The sequence below is a fragment of the Nannospalax galili genome, unplaced genomic scaffold, assembly GCF_000622305.1.
Source record: "Nannospalax galili isolate Female #2095 unplaced genomic scaffold, S.galili_v1.0 scaffold710, whole genome shotgun sequence".
In the NCBI taxonomy this organism is placed as follows: Eukaryota; Metazoa; Chordata; class Mammalia; order Rodentia; family Spalacidae; genus Nannospalax; species Nannospalax galili.
Genome location: NW_008328349.1, coordinates 193,517 through 216,011, shown reverse-complemented (window position 1 = coordinate 216,011; position 22,495 = coordinate 193,517). Strand labels below are relative to the sequence as shown.

The 22,495-nt window shown below is 42.2% G+C and overlaps 1 protein-coding gene across 3 annotated transcripts in view; it reads left to right on the top strand.

The window, feature by feature from the left end:
* The window catches only part of Dennd5b (DENN domain containing 5B), a 173,453-nt gene that overhangs the window by 136,302 nt on the left and 14,656 nt on the right, over nucleotides 1-22,495 (top strand). For all 3 annotated transcript variants that reach the window (XM_008826984.3, XM_029560428.1, XM_029560441.1), the window contains 6 exons: nucleotides 1,174-1,295; nucleotides 10,461-10,606; nucleotides 12,944-13,062; nucleotides 14,647-14,834; nucleotides 18,754-18,836; nucleotides 19,043-19,169. In XM_008826984.3, the coding sequence (XP_008825206.1) occupies nucleotides 1,174-1,295; nucleotides 10,461-10,606; nucleotides 12,944-13,062; nucleotides 14,647-14,834; nucleotides 18,754-18,836; nucleotides 19,043-19,169 (785 nt within the window). The remainder of the gene's footprint in view (nucleotides 1-1,173; nucleotides 1,296-10,460; nucleotides 10,607-12,943; nucleotides 13,063-14,646; nucleotides 14,835-18,753; nucleotides 18,837-19,042; nucleotides 19,170-22,495) is intronic.

Genomic DNA, 22,495 nt, shown 5'->3' with positions numbered 1-22,495 from the left:
TTTTCCCAGTTCTATGCTGGGTTACTATCTGGGAATCCCTTTGGCCATCCTAGCCATGAACTCAAAAGAAGGTATGGCTTGTCTGGCATTGTTGCTTGTTATATAGCCTTTAGCTATGCATATGGACTCTTATGAAATTATGTTCACCCATTTAATCTTTGGTTATACTTTCCTTTTTAAGGCCGTACAGTTGGTCCAGATAAAACCGATTTATTTTTACCCTTAAGATCGTTTGAGGATCTGTTCCTCAGGGGTCACATGGGCTTGGGAGGAGCCCCTGGCTCCTTTCTTTTACCAGTTCCACCTATGTGAAGATAAGTCAAAGTTTAATAAATAAAATATTAAAAAATAATAAATACAAATATTTTTAAAATAAAATAAATGTTATTTATAATCTCAGTATATGAAGAACAATACAAAACCTTTCACTTGTGCTTCTGTGCCTTCCAGTTGTAGCTTAGTTACAGTACACTATATTTGCAGTTGAGTAATACCATCAGTTAGCTTAACATTACGTCATTGCCAGTTGTGGTGGTGCATAGCTTTAGTCCCAGCCCTCAGGAGGCAGAGGCAGGCAGATCTCTGTGAGTTCAAGGCCAGCCTGGTCTACATAGTGAGTTCCAGGCCAGCTGCAGCTACAGAGAGACCCTGTCTCAAAAAGACCAGAAAAAAAAAAATGTCATCAACATACCAATTTAATCTGAAGTCTGAGTGCTTCTGTTTAGTTGTGCCTTTATAATTTAGGATTGTTATTTTTATTTTTTAATATTTTATTTATTATTTATTTTATGTTTATGAGTTTATTGCCTGCTTGTATATAAGTGCACCTGTGTCATGCAGTGCTCACAGAGGTCAGAAGAGGGCATTGGATCCCCTGGAACTGGAGGTACAGATGGTTGTTAGCCACCATGTGGGTGCTGAAAACCAAATCACTCGGTCCTCTGCAAGAGCAGCCAGTGCTATTAAGCACTGAGCTATCTCTCCATGCATGTATTCTGTTCTCTCTTTCCACCATGTGGATCCCAGGAGTCGATCTCAGGTCCTCAGAGTTGGTGGCATGCATCTTTACCCACTGAGCCATCTTGATGGCCCAGAAGATGTTTATTTTTAATCATTATTTTTAAGAGTGAAAACTGTTGCACTACTATTTTGTGCTTGTATTACCTTTTTCAGGAAACTTTATAAGCGCTATGCTTTTCTGCGTTGTGAAGAAGAGAGAGAACAGTTTCTATACCATCTGCTTTCCCTCAATGCTGTGGACTATTTCTGCTTCACCAGTGTGTTTACCACTATCAGTAAGTCTGGAAAAATGGCTTTTAAGTGAACAGTTTCCAGGTGAGCAGGGTACGGTGGCTAATACTTGTTATCCCAGCATTTAGAAGTCTGAGGCAAAAAAATTAAAAATTCAAGGTTTGTGTGGGCTATATATCCAGACCTCATCTAGGAAAACTGAAGGGGGGGGTGAAGGCATGGTAGCATATGCCTTTAATCCCAGTACTAGGGAAGCAAGAGCAGGTGGCTCACTGACTTTGAACAACCTCATCTACAAAGCAAGTACCAGGCCAGCCAGGTCTACATTGTGAGACCCTGTCTCAAGAAGATAAAAGAAATTAATGGGGGGTGGGGGAGGTTGTCAGGTGGCTAACAGGGTTCATTTCTTCAAAAGTGAGACACACCATAGACATGGGGAAACATGGTGGATGCCTAGCTCTCCATTGCAGAGTGCTGAACATAGCTCTCAACTGCCAGCCTAGGGCAGTTCCTCACTGAAAAAACCCTCCCCTGATCTGATGGCTGCATCCTGATCGAACGTCCATCCCAGAACTCTGTCGGGGGAGGCATCATTGAGACCACAGCTCAGCACGTTCCCCGCCAGTCCTGCTTTCCTCTTCGGGGGTTGACCCCAGGAGCAGAGACCCTGTGTGTTCATTTCTACTGAGAGCCTGCTTTCCACAAAACCTAGTCTGTGACAGAAAGTGTTACTTAGATGAATGTGAACAAGAATGTTTTGTTTAAGTATATACTCTAGTATCTTATCTGAAATACATAAATCTCAGTGTGCTATAAAAACATAATCTTTCCAAATCTTAGTAAACATCTCTGTCATTTTGCTGGCCAGAATTATGAGGGTTTTGATTTCTAGTCTCTGGTAGAGACAGATAAGGAAAAAGGGAGTTGGAATTGGTGTTAATAGGGCCAACTTAGAATGTCTAATAGCCTAATAAATAATAACCTAATGATTTCTAGTTGATTCACTTACTGCATGTATAAGAATCTAAGATGTTGAGGGTAAGGCTATAACTCAGTTGTAGAGCAATTGCCTACCATGTGTGAGGCTATGGGTTCAATCCCCAGCATTGTTTTTTTTTAAAAAAAAATATATATGTATTTCCTGTAATTCCTTCTGAGGCAAAGGATCAAAAACTCAAAGCTGAAGGGTTAAGCCACTTGCTGTTCTTCCAAAGGACCTGAGTTCGATTCCCAGCACCTACATCAGGTGTCTCACAACCTCCTATAACTGAAACCCTCTTCTGGCCTCTATGGGCACCCATAAAAACACACGTACACACACACACAAAACAATAATAATAATAATAATAATAATAATAATAATATGAACCAGTCTTTAAAATAATTTTCTTGATTCCACAGTTTCATACAGTATAATTTGATCACATTCAAACCCCTCCCCCCTTTAGCCTCTCCCCACTACCCCACTACCCCCACCCCAGAGTTCATGCCCTTTATTATCTATCCTTTTATTTTATTTTATTTTATTTTAACTATTAAATGCCTATTGATTTTAGGCTGGGCATGATGGCACACACTTTTAAACCCAGTACTCAGGATGCAGAAGCAGATAGATCTCTGTGAAATCAAGGCCAGCCTGGTCTACATAGGGAGTTCCAGGCCAGCTGGGTATATAGGGAGACCCTGTATCAAAAAACAAAATGAAACAGAAAGGCCAATTGATTCTAATCTGTGCTTCCAAGTGCTCCTGGTGTAGGTCCATGCCCTGGAGTCTGGTCAACCTACCAGTAAGGAAAACTGATCTTCCCTCTCCTAGCATCTATCAGTTGCCAATAGATTGCTAGAGCTGGGGCTTCCTGCCTACCTCCTCCATTCGTGCTGGGCCCCTGTGGTTTGGGTTTGTACAGGTTTTGTACATGCTGTCGTAAGCACTGTGGGTTCATGTGTACAACTACCCTTGGCGTACAGACAGCACAATTTCCTTGTATTCATCTAATGCCTCTGGTACTTACAATCTTTCCACCCCCTCTTCTGCAACCCCTGAACCTTCAGAAGAGAAGGTACAATAAAGGTGTCTCATTTTGGTCTGAGCTCTCCACAACCTCTTATTTTCTACATGTTGACTATTCGTGGATCTCTGTGTTACCATCTGCTGCAAGAAGAAAGTTCTAGGGTGAGGACTGAGGGATGCACAACTATGGATATAACAATAAGACATTGTGAGTCAGTTATATACTATGTCTGTTTGGCAGAATGATAGTAGTAGGTTCTCCCCTATGGCCTGTGGTTTCTCTAGGCATAGATTCTTGCCCTGATAAATGTTAGATATGGACTCCCTGTCGTGAAGTGGGCCTTAAATCCAATTAGGTGATTGATTACTCCCATATTTGTACCAGTACCTCACCATTGGACTTGTTTTGCCAAGCCAGTTGCCACTGTAGCTTGCAGGGGTCACAGATGGGGAAGACTGATGACTTCCTTTCTCAGTTGGTAATATGAATAGTGCCTTCTAGTACTATGGAAACTAGCCAGCTTAAAGGCTAGCACCAACTTGTTTTCTCCTTGTTTGTTCCTCAGCAGTAGGGTCTTACCATCTAGTTCTGGTGGGTAATCAAGTATAGTGGCAATGGCCAGTATTGTTTGAGGATCTATTATGGGATCTCTCTGGTCAGGAATTCCAAAAGAGGAAATCCATTCCTGGTATTGGGTTTTCATTTGCTAGTCTTATTAAGGTCATTGAACCCTGTTATAGGGTAACTATCTTTAAAGTCTTTTTATATTATATACGTATACCTGAGAGAAGCTTCCATGGTAGGTTTCCACATGACTCTTTCAAAAGGCCTTTAGTGTTAGTTACCCCCTTATTCCGTCTTCTGACCTACCCTTCCCCACCCCATTAAACATGTCCTGTGTATTATTGCTCTTTCCCATTTATATTACTTCATTCTGTCTTCCCTCCCATGAACCACCCCATGGCATCTTATTAGTTTCCTAATCTCTGAGGATTTTCCAGTTGAAACACACCTGTGTAAAGATTGGAAGCTAGCATCCACTTATGAGAGAGAACACATGACGTTTGTCTTTCTGGAACTGGGTTACCTCAGTTAAGATGACTATTTCCAGCCAGGCATGGTGGCGCACACCTTTCCCAACACTTGGGAAGCAGATTCCTATGAGATCAAGGCCAGCCTGGATATAGTGAGTTCCAAGCTAACTGGGGCTTCAGGGAAACCCTGTTTCAAAAAAAAGACCAAAAAGAAAAAAGATTATTATTTCCAGTTCCATCCATTTTCCCATAATTTCATTTTTTTAACAACCGAGTAATATTAATATTCCATTGTATAAATGTACCATGCTTTAATTATCCATCAGTTTATGGACATCTAGGTTGTTTCCGTTTCCTGGCTGTTGTGAATAGGGCAGCAGTGAATATGGATGAGCAGGTGTCTCTGTAGTAGGACACAAAGTCCTTTGGGTGCATGCCCAAGAGTGGTGTGGCTGGATCATGTGGGAGACCCACTTCTAGCTTTTTGAGGAGCCTCCGCACTGATTTCTATAGTGGTTACACAGTTTACATTCCCACCAGCAGTGAACATTTCCCATCCATGTTCTAACAAGCATTTGTCAACATTTGGTTTTTGGATCTTAAGCATTCTCTACTTTTTCCCCTATAAGATTCAGGATAACAAGTCTTTTATTAAAATATTTTTTATTATTTTTATTTTATGTGTATGAGTGGCCTTTTGGTGTTTTTTTGTTTTTGTTTTTTTTATTTGTTTTGTTTTGTTTTTTGTCTTTTTGAGAAAGGGTAGGCTCCCTGTAGCTGTCCTGGAGATCACTATATAGACCAGGCTGGCCTTGAACTCACAGAGATCTGCCTGTCTCTTCCCAAGTCTGGGATTAAAGGCATGTGCCACCACACCTGGCTCCTTTGCATGTATGAGTGTATTGCCTGCATGTGTGTTAGTGCACCTGTGTTATGCAGCCCTCATGGAGGTCAGCAGAGGGCATCGGATCCCCTGGAACTGGAGTTACAGACAGTTGTTAGCTACCATGTGGGTGCTGGGAAGTGAACTTGGGTCCCCTGTAAGAGCAGCCAGTGCTGTTAACCCCTGAGCCATCTCTCCAGCCCCCCAGAATAACAAATCTTATGTTGAGGGCCTTGATCTGTTTGGTTGAGTTTTGTGCATGGTGAGAGATAGCAATCTATTTTCATTCTTCTACATGTAGCTTGTTTGACCAGCACATTTGTTTAAAATCCTGTCTTTTACAGCTGGATGTTGTAGCGCACACCTGTAGTCCCAGCACTTGGGAGGCAGAGGCAGGCGGATCTCTGTCAGTTCAAGGCCAGCCTGGTCTACATAATGAGTTCCAGACCAGCTGGGGCTACAGGGAGACCCTGTTTCCAAAAAAAAAAAATAGTTTAAAAAAATGCTGTCTTTTGTCTAATGTGTGTTTTTAGCCCCTTTCTCAAAAATCAGACAACTGTAAGTATGTGGACTTAAATCTGGATCCTCAATTCTCTGTTGGTTAATATGTCTGTTTTTATGCCAGTACCGTGCTGGTTTTGTTCCTATGGCTTTGTAGTAGAATTGAAATCAGGGATGGTGATGCCACCAGCATTTCTTTTATTATTCAGGATGGTTTGGGCTATCATGGGTTTTTTTGTGCTTCCATATGAAATTTGAGACTGTTTTTTAAATTTCTGTGAAGAATTGTGTTGGAGTTTCAATGGAGATGGCATTTGGTGTAGATGGCTTTTGCCATTTTCATAATCTTAATCCTTCTGATCCATGAGCATGGGAGGACTTTCCATCCTCTGGTAACTTCTGTTTCTTTCTTCAATGTCTTAAAGTTTTCATTATACAAGTCCTTCACTTCCTTGGTTAGATTTATTCCAAGACATTTCCTGTTTCGAGGGGCTATCATGAATGGGATTGTTTCCCTAATTTCTTTCTCAGTATGCTTATTAGTTTATAGAAAGGCTACTACTGATTTGTGTGTCTTAATTTTGTATTCTGCTACTTTGCTGAATGTGTTTATCAGCTGTAGGAATTTTCTGGTGGCGTCTTTAGGGTCTCTATGTATAGAATCATCATCTACAAATAAGGGTGCCTTGGCTGCTGTTTTTCCAATTTGTATCCTCTTTATCTCCTTCATTTGTCTTATTTCTCTAAGACTTCAAGTACTATATTGAACAAGAATGGAGAGAGTGGTCATCTTTGTCTTGTTCCTGATTTTTATGGGAATGCTTTGAGTTTTTTCCATTTAGTATGATATTGTTAGCTTGTTAAATATGGCCTTAAATAAATCTTTTTTAAAAAATCAAAGCCAATCTGGGCTACATAGAAAAACTCTTATTTCAAAAGGAAAAAAAGCGGTGTCTAGCAACATGGCTCAGCAGCTAAAGATAGCTACCTGCCACCAAGCCTGACTACCAGAATTCAATCCCCAGGACCCACATTGTAGAAAGAGGAAACCAGGGGCTGGAGAAATGGCTCAGCAGTTAAGAACTGGTTGTTCTTGCAGAAGACCTGGGTTCAAATCCCAACACCCACATGGCAGCTAACAACTGTCTGTAACTCCAGTCCCAAGGGATCTGACAGCCTCTTCTGTCCTCTGCGGGCATTGCACAACATGGATGCACTTACCTGCATGCAGGCAATACACACATACACATAAAATTAAATTAAATTAAATTAAATTAAATTAAAAAAAGAGGAAACCAGTTCCCAAAAGTTGTCCTCTGAGCACTATACATGTATCATAGCACATGTGAAGGTATATACACACACACACACACACACACTCATAATTTTTTTTAAGTTTCAAAAGAGAAGAAAGATCATTTAAGATGCCAAAAACCATGGTTATCCTCAGGAGGGCTGGAGAGATGGCTTAGCAGTTAAGAACACCTGTTATTCTTGCAGAGGATCCAGGTTCGGTCCCCAGCATCATTGTGGTGACTAACAGCCATCTATAACTCCAATTCTGGGGCATCAGGGATCTGACCACTTTGGGCACTACACATGCATGATGTACATACATACATGCTGGCATGATGGCTCAGCAGGTAAAGGCACTTGCCACACAAGCCTAGTGACCAGAATTTGATCCCTGGAACCCATGTAAAGGTGGAAGGAGAGAATGCACTGAGGGTTGTCCCCTGGCTTCCTGCCATGACGTGCAACAGAACTCAGGCACATCACACACAAAATGACAAATAAATAAATAAACAAATAAATTAGGTGCCTAAGAACCTCTGAAGACCTTCCTGCATTTGTAGGTTTCCCTTCATCTGAGTAACTCTTCCAGTTTGGAGTTGGAATACTTAATGAATGAAGTATCCTGGTGTCCTAATCTTCCTCTGTTGCTGTGACAAATACCATGATCAAAAGCAGGCTAGGGAAGGAAAGGGTTTATTTCAGCTTACAGGTTACAGTCCATTATTGAGGGAAGTCAGGACAGGAACCTAAGCAGGAACTGTAGAGGAATGGGGTGCTGAGCTTCTCTACCAAGGGGTGGAAGGTTGTCCTAGTTAGCTTTAATTGTCAACTTGATGTAGCCTAGAGTCACTGAGAAGGGAGTCTCAATGGCTGAGGGATGGTCCAGATCAGATTGGCCTGTGGGCATGTCTGTGAGGGATTTTCCTGATTGTTCATTTATGTAGGAAGACCCAGCCCACTGTGGGTGGCACCATTCCCTGGGCAGGTCCTGGGCTGTATAAGAAAGCTACCTAAGCATAATCCTGAGAGCAAACCAGAAAGCAACAGCATTCCTGCATGGTTTCTGCTTCAAGTTCCTACTTGAATTCCGGCCTTGACTTCCCTCAATGACTGTGACCTGTAAGCCAAAATAAACCCTTTCCTTCCCTGTCACAGCAACAGCAACAGAGATGAATCTATACATCTTGTTTTTTTGTTTTTTGGGTTTTTTTTTGGTTTTTTTTTTTTTTTCTGAGGCAGGGTCTCCCTGTAGCCCCAGCTGGCCTGGAACTCACTATGTAGATGAGGCTGGTCTTGAAGGCACAGAGATCTGCCTGCCTCTGTCTCCCAAGTGGTAGGATTAAAGGCGTGTGCCACCATGCCCAGCCTTTCATCTGGGTCTAATATACCACTTTTTATACATAAACTGAAGTCAATGTTATACATTTGTGGACCCTTTGCAGTTCAGAGCTGCTGACCTTGAATAGACCTTTTTCTTCAGCTTTTGTAATCTTTTCAACTCGAGAAATGAGAGAAGCATCTGGCACCTAAAATAAAATTTTAATGCTAATCCCTTCTGCTTTCAGTTTCAAAACAATTACTAAAGCTTAAAAGTCCAATGACATTTTCCTTTCCTTCAGCCAGAGAGGGCGGGTGTTTGCTCCACATAAAGACACTTATGTAAAGTTAGTGAAATGAACCATTCATCCCATTTTCTTCATCTAAGAGTTTACTGAGCCATGAGATCATATTGTGAAACTGTCTGATCCTTTGTCCAGTAAATATTTTTCAGCCTGTGAGTGGATTGTTCAAGGATAACTTCCAACACCCCACCTCATCTTACAACTACATGAGCAAAAATCCCAAGGACACTAACAAAAACATTTTTATTTCCAACCCACTTAAATATATATATGTTTGTATAGATGATATACACATATGTGTGCAGTTCCAGTGCACAAAAAATGTAGTAATGTATTGGAGCAAAAGAGGACCCATGTTAGCAACTTTCTTGTGTTTTGACATTTGAGCCAAGGTTCATGACAGGATGGTGACATCTAGTGGTGAGCCTTTGGGAAAGGCTTTGCACAAATCTGTACATATCTTGACTCTCAGATTCCTCAGGCACATGAGTCACCTTCATAGCCCTAATGTCAGCATCCTGGAGGGGGAGTGGGAGGAATTGCAAGTTCAAGGCCACCTTGAGCTACACAGTGAGACCCTGTCTCTAAAACAAACAAGAAATTAAATAGCTTTCCAGGTTGTAGCTTACAGACCTTACAGGACATCTAGAATCCAGAATTACCATTTTCTTTCTACATCGTACTATAAACTTGTAGCGGGGGAGTTATTAAGTGTGGTACTTGAAAACATGCCCCCAAGAAAATCAGAAATAATGGATATTATAACCAAGAAGTTACATACCCCCATTTCATACAGAACTGTCTCGATAACCACATTGATTTGTACTCAGTTTCCTTGCAAGAGTGATTAAAAAAAATTTTTTTTGTCTTTTTGAGACAGGGTCTCCGTGTAGTCCCAGCTGTCCTGGAACTCACTATGTAGATCAAACTCACTATGGCCTCAGACTCACAAAGATCCACCTGCCTCTGCCTCCTAAGTGCTGGGATTAAAGGTGTGTGCCACCACGCACGGCAAGACTGATAAAAAAAAATTTTAAAGAAAAGTAATGTGGCCCTGTGAGATGGCTCAGCAGGTAAAGGTGCTTGCTGTCCCTGGGACCTACATGGTAGAAAAGAGAACTGATTCCCACAAGTTGTCCTCTGTCATCCACAGATGCACCCTAGTGTGTGTCTATACACGTACAAAAAGTAAACATACTTACTTTTTTCCTAAACTAAGCAATAGGTGGGAAGATGACTCATTGGGTAAAGGCACATGCTGCCAAGCCTGACAACCTGAGTTTGGTCCCCAGGACTCACATGGTAGAAGCGGAGAACCAGCTCCCCTAGGTTGTTCTCTGCCACACATGTGCACACCCAACCCTACACACACAAATAAAAAAATGGAAAAAATAGTATCATTATGGTAATATGATATATGTGCTGTACACACACAGTAGCATCTATGTCTTGGAAACCACAAGTATTAATACCTGTGGTTTATGACCTGGACTTTATCATTCTGGACTGAGGTTATGATCTCATCTCTGAACCGGTGCATCATTTTTTTTTAGAAGCAAATAGTTATTTTTATGAGTATCTCTCTTTTTTTACGTTAATTTATTTGCATGTTTATGTTTGTGAGCATGAGCACACATGTCATGGCACATGTATGGAACTTCAGGGACAACTTGCTGGAGTCAGTTCTCCTTCCACCAGGGATTGAACTCAGTTGTCAGGTTTGGAGGCAAATACCTGTACTCACTGAGCCACCTCACTAGCCCTCATGAGCATATCTTTAAAATTGATCAGAAAAAGCAAAATATCTACAAAAACCTCCAGTTCTGGATAATTGCAATGTTTTATCCTATTTTTCTTTCAGTGATTCCATATAGGTCAGTGATCATTCCAATTAAAAAGCTGAGCAATGCAATCATCACATCAAACCCATGGATCTGTGTATCAGGGGAGCTGGGAGACACAGGAGTAATGCAGATTCCCAAAAACCTCCTGGAAATGACTTTTGAGGTAAGTTAGCTAATACCTTTAGTTCTACAGAAGAACTCTAGTTCTGCTTTTTCATTTTTCCTTGAAACAATAAAGGACCATGTAAACATACAGGATCATTTTTGTGATTCTATGCCTACTGTTGTCTGAAGCAGCTTTCAGTAATTTGCTTTGTATTGTCATTGTTAAGCTTTGCTCTTCTACTTTACCAGGTCCTAGTCCATAATTCCCAGTGCCTGGCAAACAGAACGTTAAACACTTTGCCTTCAATGGTTCTCTTCAGAACCTGAAAGCTGACAGCCATGCTTTTGGCTTTTGAACCACATAGTGACATTTACAGAATATTTTATAAAAATACCTTTTTATAGTCACTTTTGAGGGTCTCACCTTATAGAGTATTCCCACATGCAGATTAGTTCTGATACTCAGGAATAAGACCCCTTTGTACTTAGGAGACAAATGGTACTAGCTGAATGTTCTGTTCTCATGTTCCTTGGGGTCTAGAAATAGCCAGTTCACTTAGAATCATAACCCTCTCATCCCAGCACACAGGAGACAGAAGCAATAGAATCTCTGTGAGTTTGAGGCCAGCCTAGTCTACATAGTGATTTCCAGGCCAATCAGGGCAACATAGTAAAAGACCAGTCTCAAAAAGAAAGGGGTGGGGTGACAAGAGAGATGGCTCAGCGGTTAAGAACACTGGCTGCTCTTACAGAGGACTCAGGTTTGGTTCCCAGCACCCACATGGCAGCTAACAACTATCCATACCTCCACTTCCAGGGAATCTGATGCCTTCTGACCTCGAAGGGCAATGCAAGACATGGGTACACTTACAAACATGCAGGCAATACACTCAGACACATAAATTTTTTTAATTAAAATTTAAAAAAGAAGGTGGCCCATTTGGCCTTGTATAGATGTTAGACTGAAAGCTAAAAGATTAATACCCTTGACTTTTCTCTGAGACTACCAGTTATGGCACATGAACTAGATTGTAAGACCCATCCTGCTGTTTCCAAACCCTTTCACGCATCCACCTACTTTTTTCTCCCTCAGTGCATCCTCCCTCAGCTGGGTCACATGATACCTTTCACTGACATACAGAGAAGACAAATGTTTTAGAACCTGCAGCTCTGATGTTTCAATCCAGCATGTAGTCAGACTGTGATCCTTTCAGCATCAGATTTTTAAACTCAGAATTTAGTTAGCATTCATTTTTGCAATTCTTATTAACATTGTTATATTTTATATTTCTCCACAAAGGGCCAGCAAGACACTGATAACTACAGTTTGTTCATAGTTTCATTTTCTGCAATTTTAGTACCTACTCATGGTCCTAAGTGGAAAATTCCAGAAATAAGCAAGTCATAGGAACAGAATATCGTGGTATATACCTATAACCTTAGCAGAGGCAGGAGAATCAGAAGTTCAAGGCCATCCTCAGCTACACAGTAGGTTTGAGCTAGTCTTACATGAGTCCCTATCTCAAAAAGCAAACAAAAAAGCCAAGCATAGTGGCACATGCCTGAACCCCAGCATTCAAGAGACAGAGACAGAAGAATTGCTTCATGTTTTAGGCCAGCCTGGGCTACATAATGAAACCCATCTCAAAAAGTTGGGCATGTTGGTGCGTGCCTTTAATCAAGCAAATCTCTGTGAGTTCCAGGCCAGTTTGGTCTACAGAGAGAGTTCCAGGCCAGCCAGCGTTACATAGACCCTATCTCAACAGCAACAAAAAACAAAGATTTAAAATTTCGAGGGTGAGGATTCTGTGTACTTTCTTGGTTTTTTGCTCTGCAGAGGATAAAATCCAGTGCCTTACATGTGATAAGCAAGTATTCTATCATTGAGGTATACCCTCAGCCCACAATTCTTAAGTTTTTAAAAACTGTGCAATATAGACTGGGCATGGTGGCACAGGCCATTATTCTCAGCACTTGGAAGACAGAGGCAGGCAGATCTCTGTAAGATCAAGGCCAGCCTGGTCTACATAGCAAGTTCTAGGCCAGCAGGGGCTTCAGGGAGACCCTCTCTCAAAACACATTAAAATTATGCACCATTTTAAATAGCATGGTGAAATCTTGTGCTGTTCCCTGTGTCAACCATGAACACTTTCTTTGTCCAAGCATACCTGGTAGCATGTGCTACCTTCCCATTAGTCACATGGCGAGCATTTAGGTTATCAGATTGACTGTTTAGGTGTGATGCTGACTTCATGTAGCCCTTCTTTTACTATGGCATAACTTAGCACATTGTACATGTAGTTCTGCATAACTATTAGATGGAGCCAAAGTCCACTGCTAAAGCTGAAAGGGATTGGGAAAGAACTAGGTACTGACTAACCTGTGGTCTCTTCAGTGCCAGAACCTGGGGAAGCTCACCACTGTTCAGATTGGCCATGATAACTCCGGACTGTTAGCTAAATGGTTAGTGGATTGTGTCATGGTCAGAAATGAAATCACAGGACATACATACAGGTAAGTAGTGTCACCTTAGGAGCAGAATTTTTTGCTTCAAAGCTCTTTTAGATAGCAAAAGGTTTTAAATTTTCTTCCTAAAGCTTTTTCTCACTGCCTTCTGAATTTTAGTTTGGGAGGGGGGAGATACTGTTTTGTTATATTTATATGACATAAATTGTTGCCAGGAATCCTCTTTCAAAAAAAAAAAAACAGATTGTGTTTGCTGTGACTATTGAGTCCACAAGTGTTGAAAATATTGGTATAACTTAAGAAAAAATAAGAAAGGAAAAAGAAGCATTAAAAAAAAACTAGTCAGCTAGAGCGATGCCTCAGTGGTTAAGAGCACTGACTTCTCTTGCAGAGGACCCAGGTTCGATTCCCAGCACCCACATGGCAGCTAACAACCATCTGTAACTACGGTTCCAGGGGATTCAATGTCTTCTTCTAACCCCTGCAGGCATTGCACAACATGAGTGCTCTTACACACTTGTAGGCAATACACTCATACACATTAAAAATTTTTTTAATTTAAAATTTAAAGAAAAAAATAGTTACAGCCAGCACTACCTAATATAATCATTCTCTTTTCTCCTATGACTCCAGCTCCCACTTTAATTTCTACTTTGAAAATATTGTGGATTTTTAATATAAACTAGATAAAAGAAAATATTAAAGAGGTTCTAGGGAAATGACTCAGGCAGTAAAGTTCGTTGCTGTGCAAGCATAAGGGCCTAAGTTTGATTCCTCAGCACCACATAAAAGCTAGGCAGAGTGCTAGGCATGATGACACAAGTCTTTAATCCCAGCACTTGGGAGGGAGAGGCAGGTGGATTTCTGTGAGTTGGAAGCCAGCCTAGTCTACATAGTAAGTTCTAGAACAGCCTAGACAACACAGTCAGACCCTGTCTCAAAAAAAACAAAAAAAAAAAAAAAAACACCTAGTTTAAGTAAAAAATGTTGTTGTTGGAGAGATGGCACTGACTGCTCTTGCAGAGGACCTGGGTTCAATTCCTAGAATCCACATGGCAGCTAACAACCATCCATAACTCCAGTTCCGGGGCATTCAGTGCCCTATTCTGGCCCCCATGGGCATTACATACATGGGTACACTTATATACATGCAGGCAAAACACTCATACACATAAAATAAAACTAAATAATTTTTTAAAAATTTAATGTAGATCCAGGGACAAAAATTTAATGTAGTTCAGTGGTTAAGAGCACTGTCTGCTCTTGCAGAGGACCCAGGTTTAGTTTCCAGCACCCACATGGTGGCTAACAACCATCCTTAACTCTGGTTTCAGAGGATCTGATGCCCTCCTCTAGCCTTCATAGGCACCAGACGTGCACGTAGTGCACTTATATACATGCAAGCAAAGCACTTGTATACTCTTAAAAGTAAATAAAATCTTTTTTGAAAAATGTAGATTCACCGGGCGTGGCGGCGCATGCCTTTAATCCCAGCAGAGATAGGCAGATCTCTGAGTTCAAGGCCAACCTGGTCTGCATAGCGAGTTCAGGCCAGCTGGGGATATAGGGAGACCCTGTCTCAAAAAGACAAAAAGAAATGTAGATTCAAAAGATTTTTGTCTATCCTATCAGATTCCCATGTGGACGGTGGCTGGGGAAAGGCATTGATGATGGCAGCCTGGAGAGAATTCTTATTGGAGAATTGATGACATCAGCTTCAGATGAGGACCTAGTAAAGCAGTGTCGGACTCCACCACAACAGAAATCTCCCACCACAGCCAGGAGACTGAGCATCACTTCACTAACAGGAAAGACTACCAGTGAGTTGTTTCCAGTGTGCCTCAAATGTTGTAGGCTCATGTGACCGTTTCACAGAACACAGTTGCATTAATGAATTATGGTGAGGAGATTAAAATAGAAGGGGCTAGGGATAGGGAAATGGCTCAGAGGGTAAAGTGCTTACCTCCCAAGCATGAGAATCTGAATTTGATCCCTAGTACCCATTCAAAAAGCTGCAGGCATGCATCTGTAACACCAGGGCCAGGGAGGAGGGGGACAGGAATGAGGACAGGCAGATCCCTAGAACTCATTGGCCAGCCAGTCTAGCTGAATCAGTGAGCTCCAAGTTCAGTTAAAGAACTTGTTCCAGGGCTGGAGAAATGGCTCAGTGCTTAAGAGCACTGGCTGCTCTTGCAGAGGACCCAGGTTCGATACCTAGCACCCACATGGCAGTTAACAACATCAGTAACTCCAGTTCCAGGGGATCCATTGCCCTCTTCTGACCTCTGTGGGCACCGCACAACACAGGTGCACTTATACACGTGCAGGCAATATACTCATACACATAAAATTGAAAACTAATAAATAGGGGCTGGGGAGATTGCTCAGTGGTTAGGAACACTGGTTATTCTTCCAGAGAACTTGAGTTTGATCCCCAGCACCCACATGGTGGCTAACAACCATCTGTAACTCCAATTCCAGGGTATCCAACACCCTCTTCTGGTCTCTGTAGATATTGTATGCACGTGGTAGGTACACTTTCATACATGCAGGCAATACACTCGTAAAATAAAATAAATATTTTTAAAGAATAATTAATTAGTAAATAAGTAAATAAAAATGAAAGGCATGGTGGCACACACCTTTGATCCCAGCACTTGGGAGGCAGAGGCAAGTGGATTTCTGTGAGTTCAAGGCCAGCCTGGTCTACATAGGGAGTTCTAGACCATCTGAGGCTACAAGGGAAACCCTGTCTCAAAAAGGCTTAAAAATAAAACACTTAAAAATGAAACTACTTGGAACTGAAGAGGGCGTGGTACCTGTCTGTCAGTCGTCAATCATGGCATCTCCATCCAGCAATCTTTATACATTGATGTAGCAAAAGCTATAAAGGACCGTCTTCTGTAAGAAATCTTACAGCATTATGAATTCAGAGATTTTTAAGCAATATGGTGTATGGGTTTTGTTTTCTGTTTTTTGTTTTCCTTTATAGGGCAATAAATTAGCTCTAATAGCTGATCACCTCAAGAAAACACCAAAAATAATCAGGCATTATGGCGCACCCCTGTTATCCCAGCTAATATAAAAGGATCACCATGAGTTCAAGGCCAGCCTGGGCTATAGTATGAGACCCAGTCTTTAATAACTTTTTTTTAAATTTATGTTTATGCATGTGTTGCCTGCATGTAGGTAAGTGCACCCGTGTTGTGCAATGCCCACGGAAGACAGAAGAGGCTGTTGGATCCCCTGGAACTGGAGTTACGGACAGTTGTTAGCTGCCACGTGGGCGCTGGGATTCAAACCTGGGTCTTCTGCAAGAACAGTCAGTGTTCTTAACGGCTGAGCCATCTTTCCAGCCCAGTCTTAAAAAAAAGAGAAAAAAATGGGCTGGCCGGGCGTGGTGGCGTACACCATTAAAATCCCAGCATTTGGGAGGCAGAGCCAGGTGGATCTCTGTGAGTTCAAGGACTGCCTGATCTACATAGTGAGTTCCAGGACAGCTGGGGCTACAGGGAGACCCTGTCTCAAAAAAAAAAAAAAAAAAATAGGCATGGGGGCATAGGCTTGTAATCTCAGAACTTGGGAAATAGAGTCAGGAAGACCAGAAATTTAAAGTCATCCTCATTCCATATGAAGTTCAAGGCCAGCCTGGGCTATACGAGATCCTATTTCAAAAAACAAAAGGGAATGGGCATTATGGTGCATGCCTTAAATCCTAGCATTTGAGAGATGAGAAACAGGAGGATCTCTTGTAAGTTTGAGGCCAACCTGATCTACATGGCAAGTTCCAGGCCAGCCAGGGCTATATAATGAGACCCTACTTATACAAAAGAAATGGGGTCCCCTCTTGGGGTTCTTAGTCTCATGAATAAAAGACTTTAAGAATGGATTCAAATGGAAGGTCAAAGACAATTTTATTAATGTTTAAAACTCTTAGGGTAGGCAAGCTGTAAATCGCAACAGCTGCCCAGAAGACAACGGAGAGAAGGGGAAAAAAGCCATGCCATTTAAACCAGCATGGAGGTCAGTCACATAGTGTACCAGCAGCCACGTGGTGGGGAGGGAAGCTTTAGTGAAAGCCTAAAGAAACTCAAAATGTTGGGACAGGCCAAAGTGTTAGGGAAAGCATGCTTAGCAAAAAGACAGAAGATAAAGAGAAGTTACACTTTTCTGAAGAATTAAAACCAAACAGACTTACCAAGCTCCATGTCTACAGCCCGATAAACTACTGCCCCAAGAGTCGGGGATTCCAGGCAGGAAAAAGTTCACCGTCTCATTAACACGCTAGTTATTCTGCCTGTCTCTTTGGTGTGACTTACAGTGAACCCACCTTCTAGGAGTGACCAAGTGATTTTATTTTCAGCTGGCCTGGAACTCAGACATCTGCCTGCCTCTGCCTCTGCCTCTGCCTCCCAAGTGCTAGAATCAAAGGCATGTGCCACTGCACCTTTTAAGAAAGGCCTTAAGGGGGACTTTCTTGCTACTGTAACACCATCTCAAAACAAAAAGGGAAGAATATGTATGCGTTATATATGCACGCACGTGTGTGTGTGTGTGTGTGTGTGTGTGTGTGTGCGCACGCACACACTATTTTTCTCATATTACCTACTTCTACTTTAGACTCAATGAAATTTGCTTACCTTGTTTTATTTTTCAAACTATTCTGGGGCCTAGGGATGTAGCTCAATTGACAGAGGGCTTCTCTAGCATTCAGGAGTCCCTGGGTTTGATTTTCGGCACCACATAAACCAGATACGGTGGCATGTGTCCATAATGCCAGTATTCAAGATGTCAGGGCAAGAGGTTGTACCCTTGTTTGATATACGCTGGGCTACTTGAGACCCTGAAAATAAATAAAAACGAATATATACTATTCTTGGTATTTGGTGGACAAGGCAGTTGAGGTCTCGTTCCAGCAGCCCTCGAAGCTCTCTGGAAAATGGCCAGATTGACAAGTGCCACCTGGAGAAAAGGAGGAAGCAGACTGACCAGTGAGCAAGGGAAAGAGGCCTGGGTTCTGGCCAGGGCACCACATGGTATCTGGCCTCTCCCTTTACCCATAGCAGCAGAACTTCACACAGGCCATTGAGAACCTCAGAAGCCTTAGGCTGTACCCACCGAGGGTCTCGGACAGGGACCCTCTGAGGAATGATGAAGGGAGTCTCCCCCACTTCACATCTCAGATCTGGAGACCTTTTGGCACTTTGGGACAGAAACCTTGCTGGGTGATTTGCACCTACTTCTTTTTCTGTTTTCCCAGGGAGGATTACTTTCTCAGTATTTTCAGTTGAGAAAAGTCAGAGGAAATTAGACACTGAGCTTGGCTATAGGTCACAGGTAGCGTGACTGTGACTGGGTTCTGAGTCTAAGGATGCCTTGGATTCTTTTCCAGTGTACCACAAGCCCTCACACTTGGCCAGTCTGTCCAGAGGTAGGTTTCATGGAGACCCTGAAAATGCCAGCTTGCTTGGGTCAACTGCAGAGATTGACAGCTGAATATCCCATAGTACTTGAGTTGACATATCTTTCGTAAGAATATAGCCACTGAGCCCAGCATGGTGGCTGATGCCTTTAATCCCAGCACTCGGGAGGCCAAGGCAAAAGGATCTCTGGGCGCTTGAGGCCAGCCTGGTCTCCATAGCAAATCCAGGCCAGCTGTGGCTACAGGGAGATCCTGTCTCGAAAAGACTGAAGGGAAAGAAAAAAAAGAGTATATAGCCACTGTTCATTATTTTACAGAGCCCAATGCTGGACAGATCCAAGAAGGAATTGGAGAAGCTGTGAACAATATTGTGAAGCATTTTCACAAACCTGAGAAAGAGGTATTATAAACCAGTGTGGTGGGACTTCTGAGCCGCTTCTGTATGCAGTGCGTAAGGGGAGATACGGTGCCTTCATTTTCATTTGTAGGCTTTGAAAGGACTGCAGAAACGTGCTGTGCAGCTGCCCTTCTCACTTGTTTCTCTAGTGTTTTAAGCATTGGGGCAGCAGATTTCCCTTGTCATTGTGTTAACATTATGCTTCACAGAGAGGAAGCCTCACAGTGCTGCTGTGTGGAGAAAACGGCCTGGTTGCTGCACTTGAACAAGTTTTCCACCATGGGTTCAAATCTGCCCGCATCTTTCACAAGAATGTCTTCATCTGGGACTTCGTAGGTAAATTAAGTAGATCTGTGTTGTTAAAATGTCATTGAAATGTTTCTTAGAAAACTCAGAAAGCCATAAATTTGAATGAATGAATGAATGAAAAATAGTGATAATTGGGGAGTTGGAGAGACGACTCAGCAGTTAAGAGCACTGGCTGTTCTTGCAGAAGACCCAGGTTCGAATCCCAGCACCCACATGGCAGCTAACAACTGTCCGTAACTCCAGTTCCAGGGGATCTGATAGCCTCTTCTATCCTCCGTGGGCATTGCATGGCATGGGTGCACTTACCTACATGCAGGAAATACACACTTTATTAGTCACTTTTCTGTTGCTGTGATAGAAACACTGACCAAAGCAATTTATAGAAGCAAGAGTTTATTTGAGCTTACAGTTCCAGGGGAATTACAGTCCGTCATGGCAGGGAGGCATGGTGGCTGGAGGTGGCTGGAGCAGGATCAGCAAAGCTAAGCTCTCACACCCATCACAGAGGCACAGGAAGCAAGAGAGCAACTAGAGATCTGGCAAGGCTTAAGAACTCTCTAAGCCCACCCCCAGTGACATGCTTCCTCCAGGATAGCCACACGTTCTACAACCTCCCAAAACAGCGCCATCATCTGGGGACAAAATATCCAACTACTCAGAGCCTATGGGGGACATTTTCATTCAAACCATCACACATGCATACACATAAAATAAAAATAATAAATAAAATATATATAAAAGAAAAGTAGTAATAATTGAAAGTTTTGGGTTAGCGAAATGGTTCAGCAGGTAAGGCATCAAGTTTGATCCCCAGGTCTCACAGGATAGGAGAGAACCAACACCTACAAATTGTCCTTGGACCTCCATACATACACTGCAGTATATGTACCCCACACCTACACAAAATTTTTTTTTTTTTTTTTTGAGACAGGGTCTCCTTGTAGCCCCAGCTACATGTGCCACCTGGTGATTTTTTTTTTCTTCTTTTTTTTTTTCCCCCCTTTGGCCACCTTGGCCAACAACTCAAAAGAAGATATCGCCTGTCTGGCATTGTTGCTTGTTGTGTAGCCTTTAGCTGTACATATGGACTCTTATGAAATTATACTGGCCCCTGGCTCCTTTCTTTTACCAGTTCCGCTTATGTGAACATGTCACAGGTCCTGCTCGACCATGGTTGGCTTCGGTTGGAAGCATGGAGGAAATGATTCCTCTGTATTGACCCTCCTCTTTATAGACTGGACACTGGTTCAAGTCCATCTGGTGGGGTCTCCTTGGCCTCCTTGATCAAGAGGACAGGTTACCCACCACCATTATAGGACATTTTGAGAGATGCTCATAGTCCTCTGGAACTAGTCGATGTAGGAGGGGAAGGAGCAAAAAGTGTCCTTTATGTCCCTCTGACCAAATTATTATAAGCCTCAAAGTGATAGGTAAAAAGTTGGTGGAGAACGAGCAAATGGATAATGTGGCACCGAGGCACAGCTAAAGTGCCATCAAATAGGGTTTATTAGCAAAGGAACACATGGAACAGATTCCCTTCCAAGCAGGGAAAATGTCTGTCCTGGTCTTGAGCTGGGGTCTTTTAAAAGGGAGGCTTCTGCCTCCTGCAGAAGGTGGGAAGATGTATTTTTTTTTTTAAAGTTGGGGGGCAGTGGGAGAGCTGGACTGTTAAAGCCTGTCCTCTTTAGAGATCAAAGGGGAAGCCTGCTGTGTTGGCCAAACAGTGGAGAAAAGTCTGCTTCTCTTGACTTCAAAGAGCAAGGTGCTTATCAGCTAGGTTCCCTTTTCTCAGGAGCATGAGAAGTCCTTGGGATCCTGTTGGTGAGGGGGCAGGGCTATCTGAACCTTAACACAAAGTATGTCTGTTAAACACCCAAGAAGGTTAGTTTCACCAATCTGGTATTTTTAATTACTGTGTATCATATAGATAAATCTTGGGCAAAGACCAGTTGTTCTCAGATAAACCTTACCTAGACATATATTTCTTGATCTGCTATGTATAATTTGTCAGTAGGTTGTAGGAGTAATATGGCTCCCTCTGGTTTTCAAAACTAGCTAGGCATTGTTTATCTCTTGCATTGTCTCACCCCTCCACCATAGTTTCCCCACTTAAGGTACCCCCATTTCCCCCATTTCTCCCTTAATAATACCCTTTTAGGTCCTACCTCTCTTGAGCTCCTTCTTTCCCTTTATCCCCTAGGTTCTTTGTATACCCTTCCCTCCCCCCTCCCTTAAACTAACCCAGTTTTTATCCATATCCCCCTTATTACAGCCTGTTTCCTACTGTTCTCTTTCAGGCTCTTTCACTTCCTTTACCTCCCTGTTTCCTTTCCATTTTCCTGGTTCCTGTAGTTATGTCTGGAAACATACTCACACTTACCACATTTTGGTTCTAGGATCCACATATGACAGAGAACATACGTCCATTTTTTCTGAGTCTCTGTTACTTCACTTAGTATGACAGTTTCTAGTTCCATCCATTTACCTGCAAATTTCATGATTTCATCTTTCTTTACTGCTGAGTAAAACTCCATCGTATATATGAACCACATTTTCATTATCCACTCATCAATTGAGGGACACTTAGGTTACCTCCATCTCTTAGCTATTGTGAAAAGAGCAGCAACAAACATGGATGTACAAGTGTCTCTGCAACAGGACGAGTTCTTTGGGTATATGCCAAGGAGTGGTATAACTGGGTCAAATGGTAGGTTCATTTGTAGTTTTTTAAGAGTTCTCCACACTGCTTTCCATAGGGCCTGAACCAGTTTGCACCCGCACCAGCAGTGGATGAGTGTTCCCCTTTCCCCACATCCCCTCCAACATTTGGTATCATTTGTTTTCTTGATCTTAGCCAGTCTGACTGGGGTAAGGTGAAATCTTAAAGTGGTTTTAATTTGCATTTCCCTAATTATTAGTGATGTTGAACATCTTTAAGATGTTTCATAGCCATCTTTACTTCTTCTTTTGAGAACTCTCTGTTCAGCTCCTTAGCCCATCTTTTAATTGGGTTGCTTCTTGTCTTGGTTCTCTGTTTTTTTGAGTTCGTTATAAATTCAGGTTATCTGTCGGATGTATTGCTGGTGAAGATATTCTCCCATTCTCTGGGTTTTCTGTTTGCTTCCTTGGTTGTCTCCTTTGATGTACAGATGAGGTCCCATTTGTTAATTCTTGCCCTTGTTTCCTGAGCAATTGATGCCCGGTTTAGAAAATCCTTTCCTACACCTATATCTTGTAGGTTTTTCCAGTGTTTTCTTCTAACATTTTCAGAGTTTCAGGCTTTATATTGGGGTCTTTGATCCATTTGGAATTGACTTTTGTGCAGGGTGAAAGATAGGGGTTTAGTTTCATTC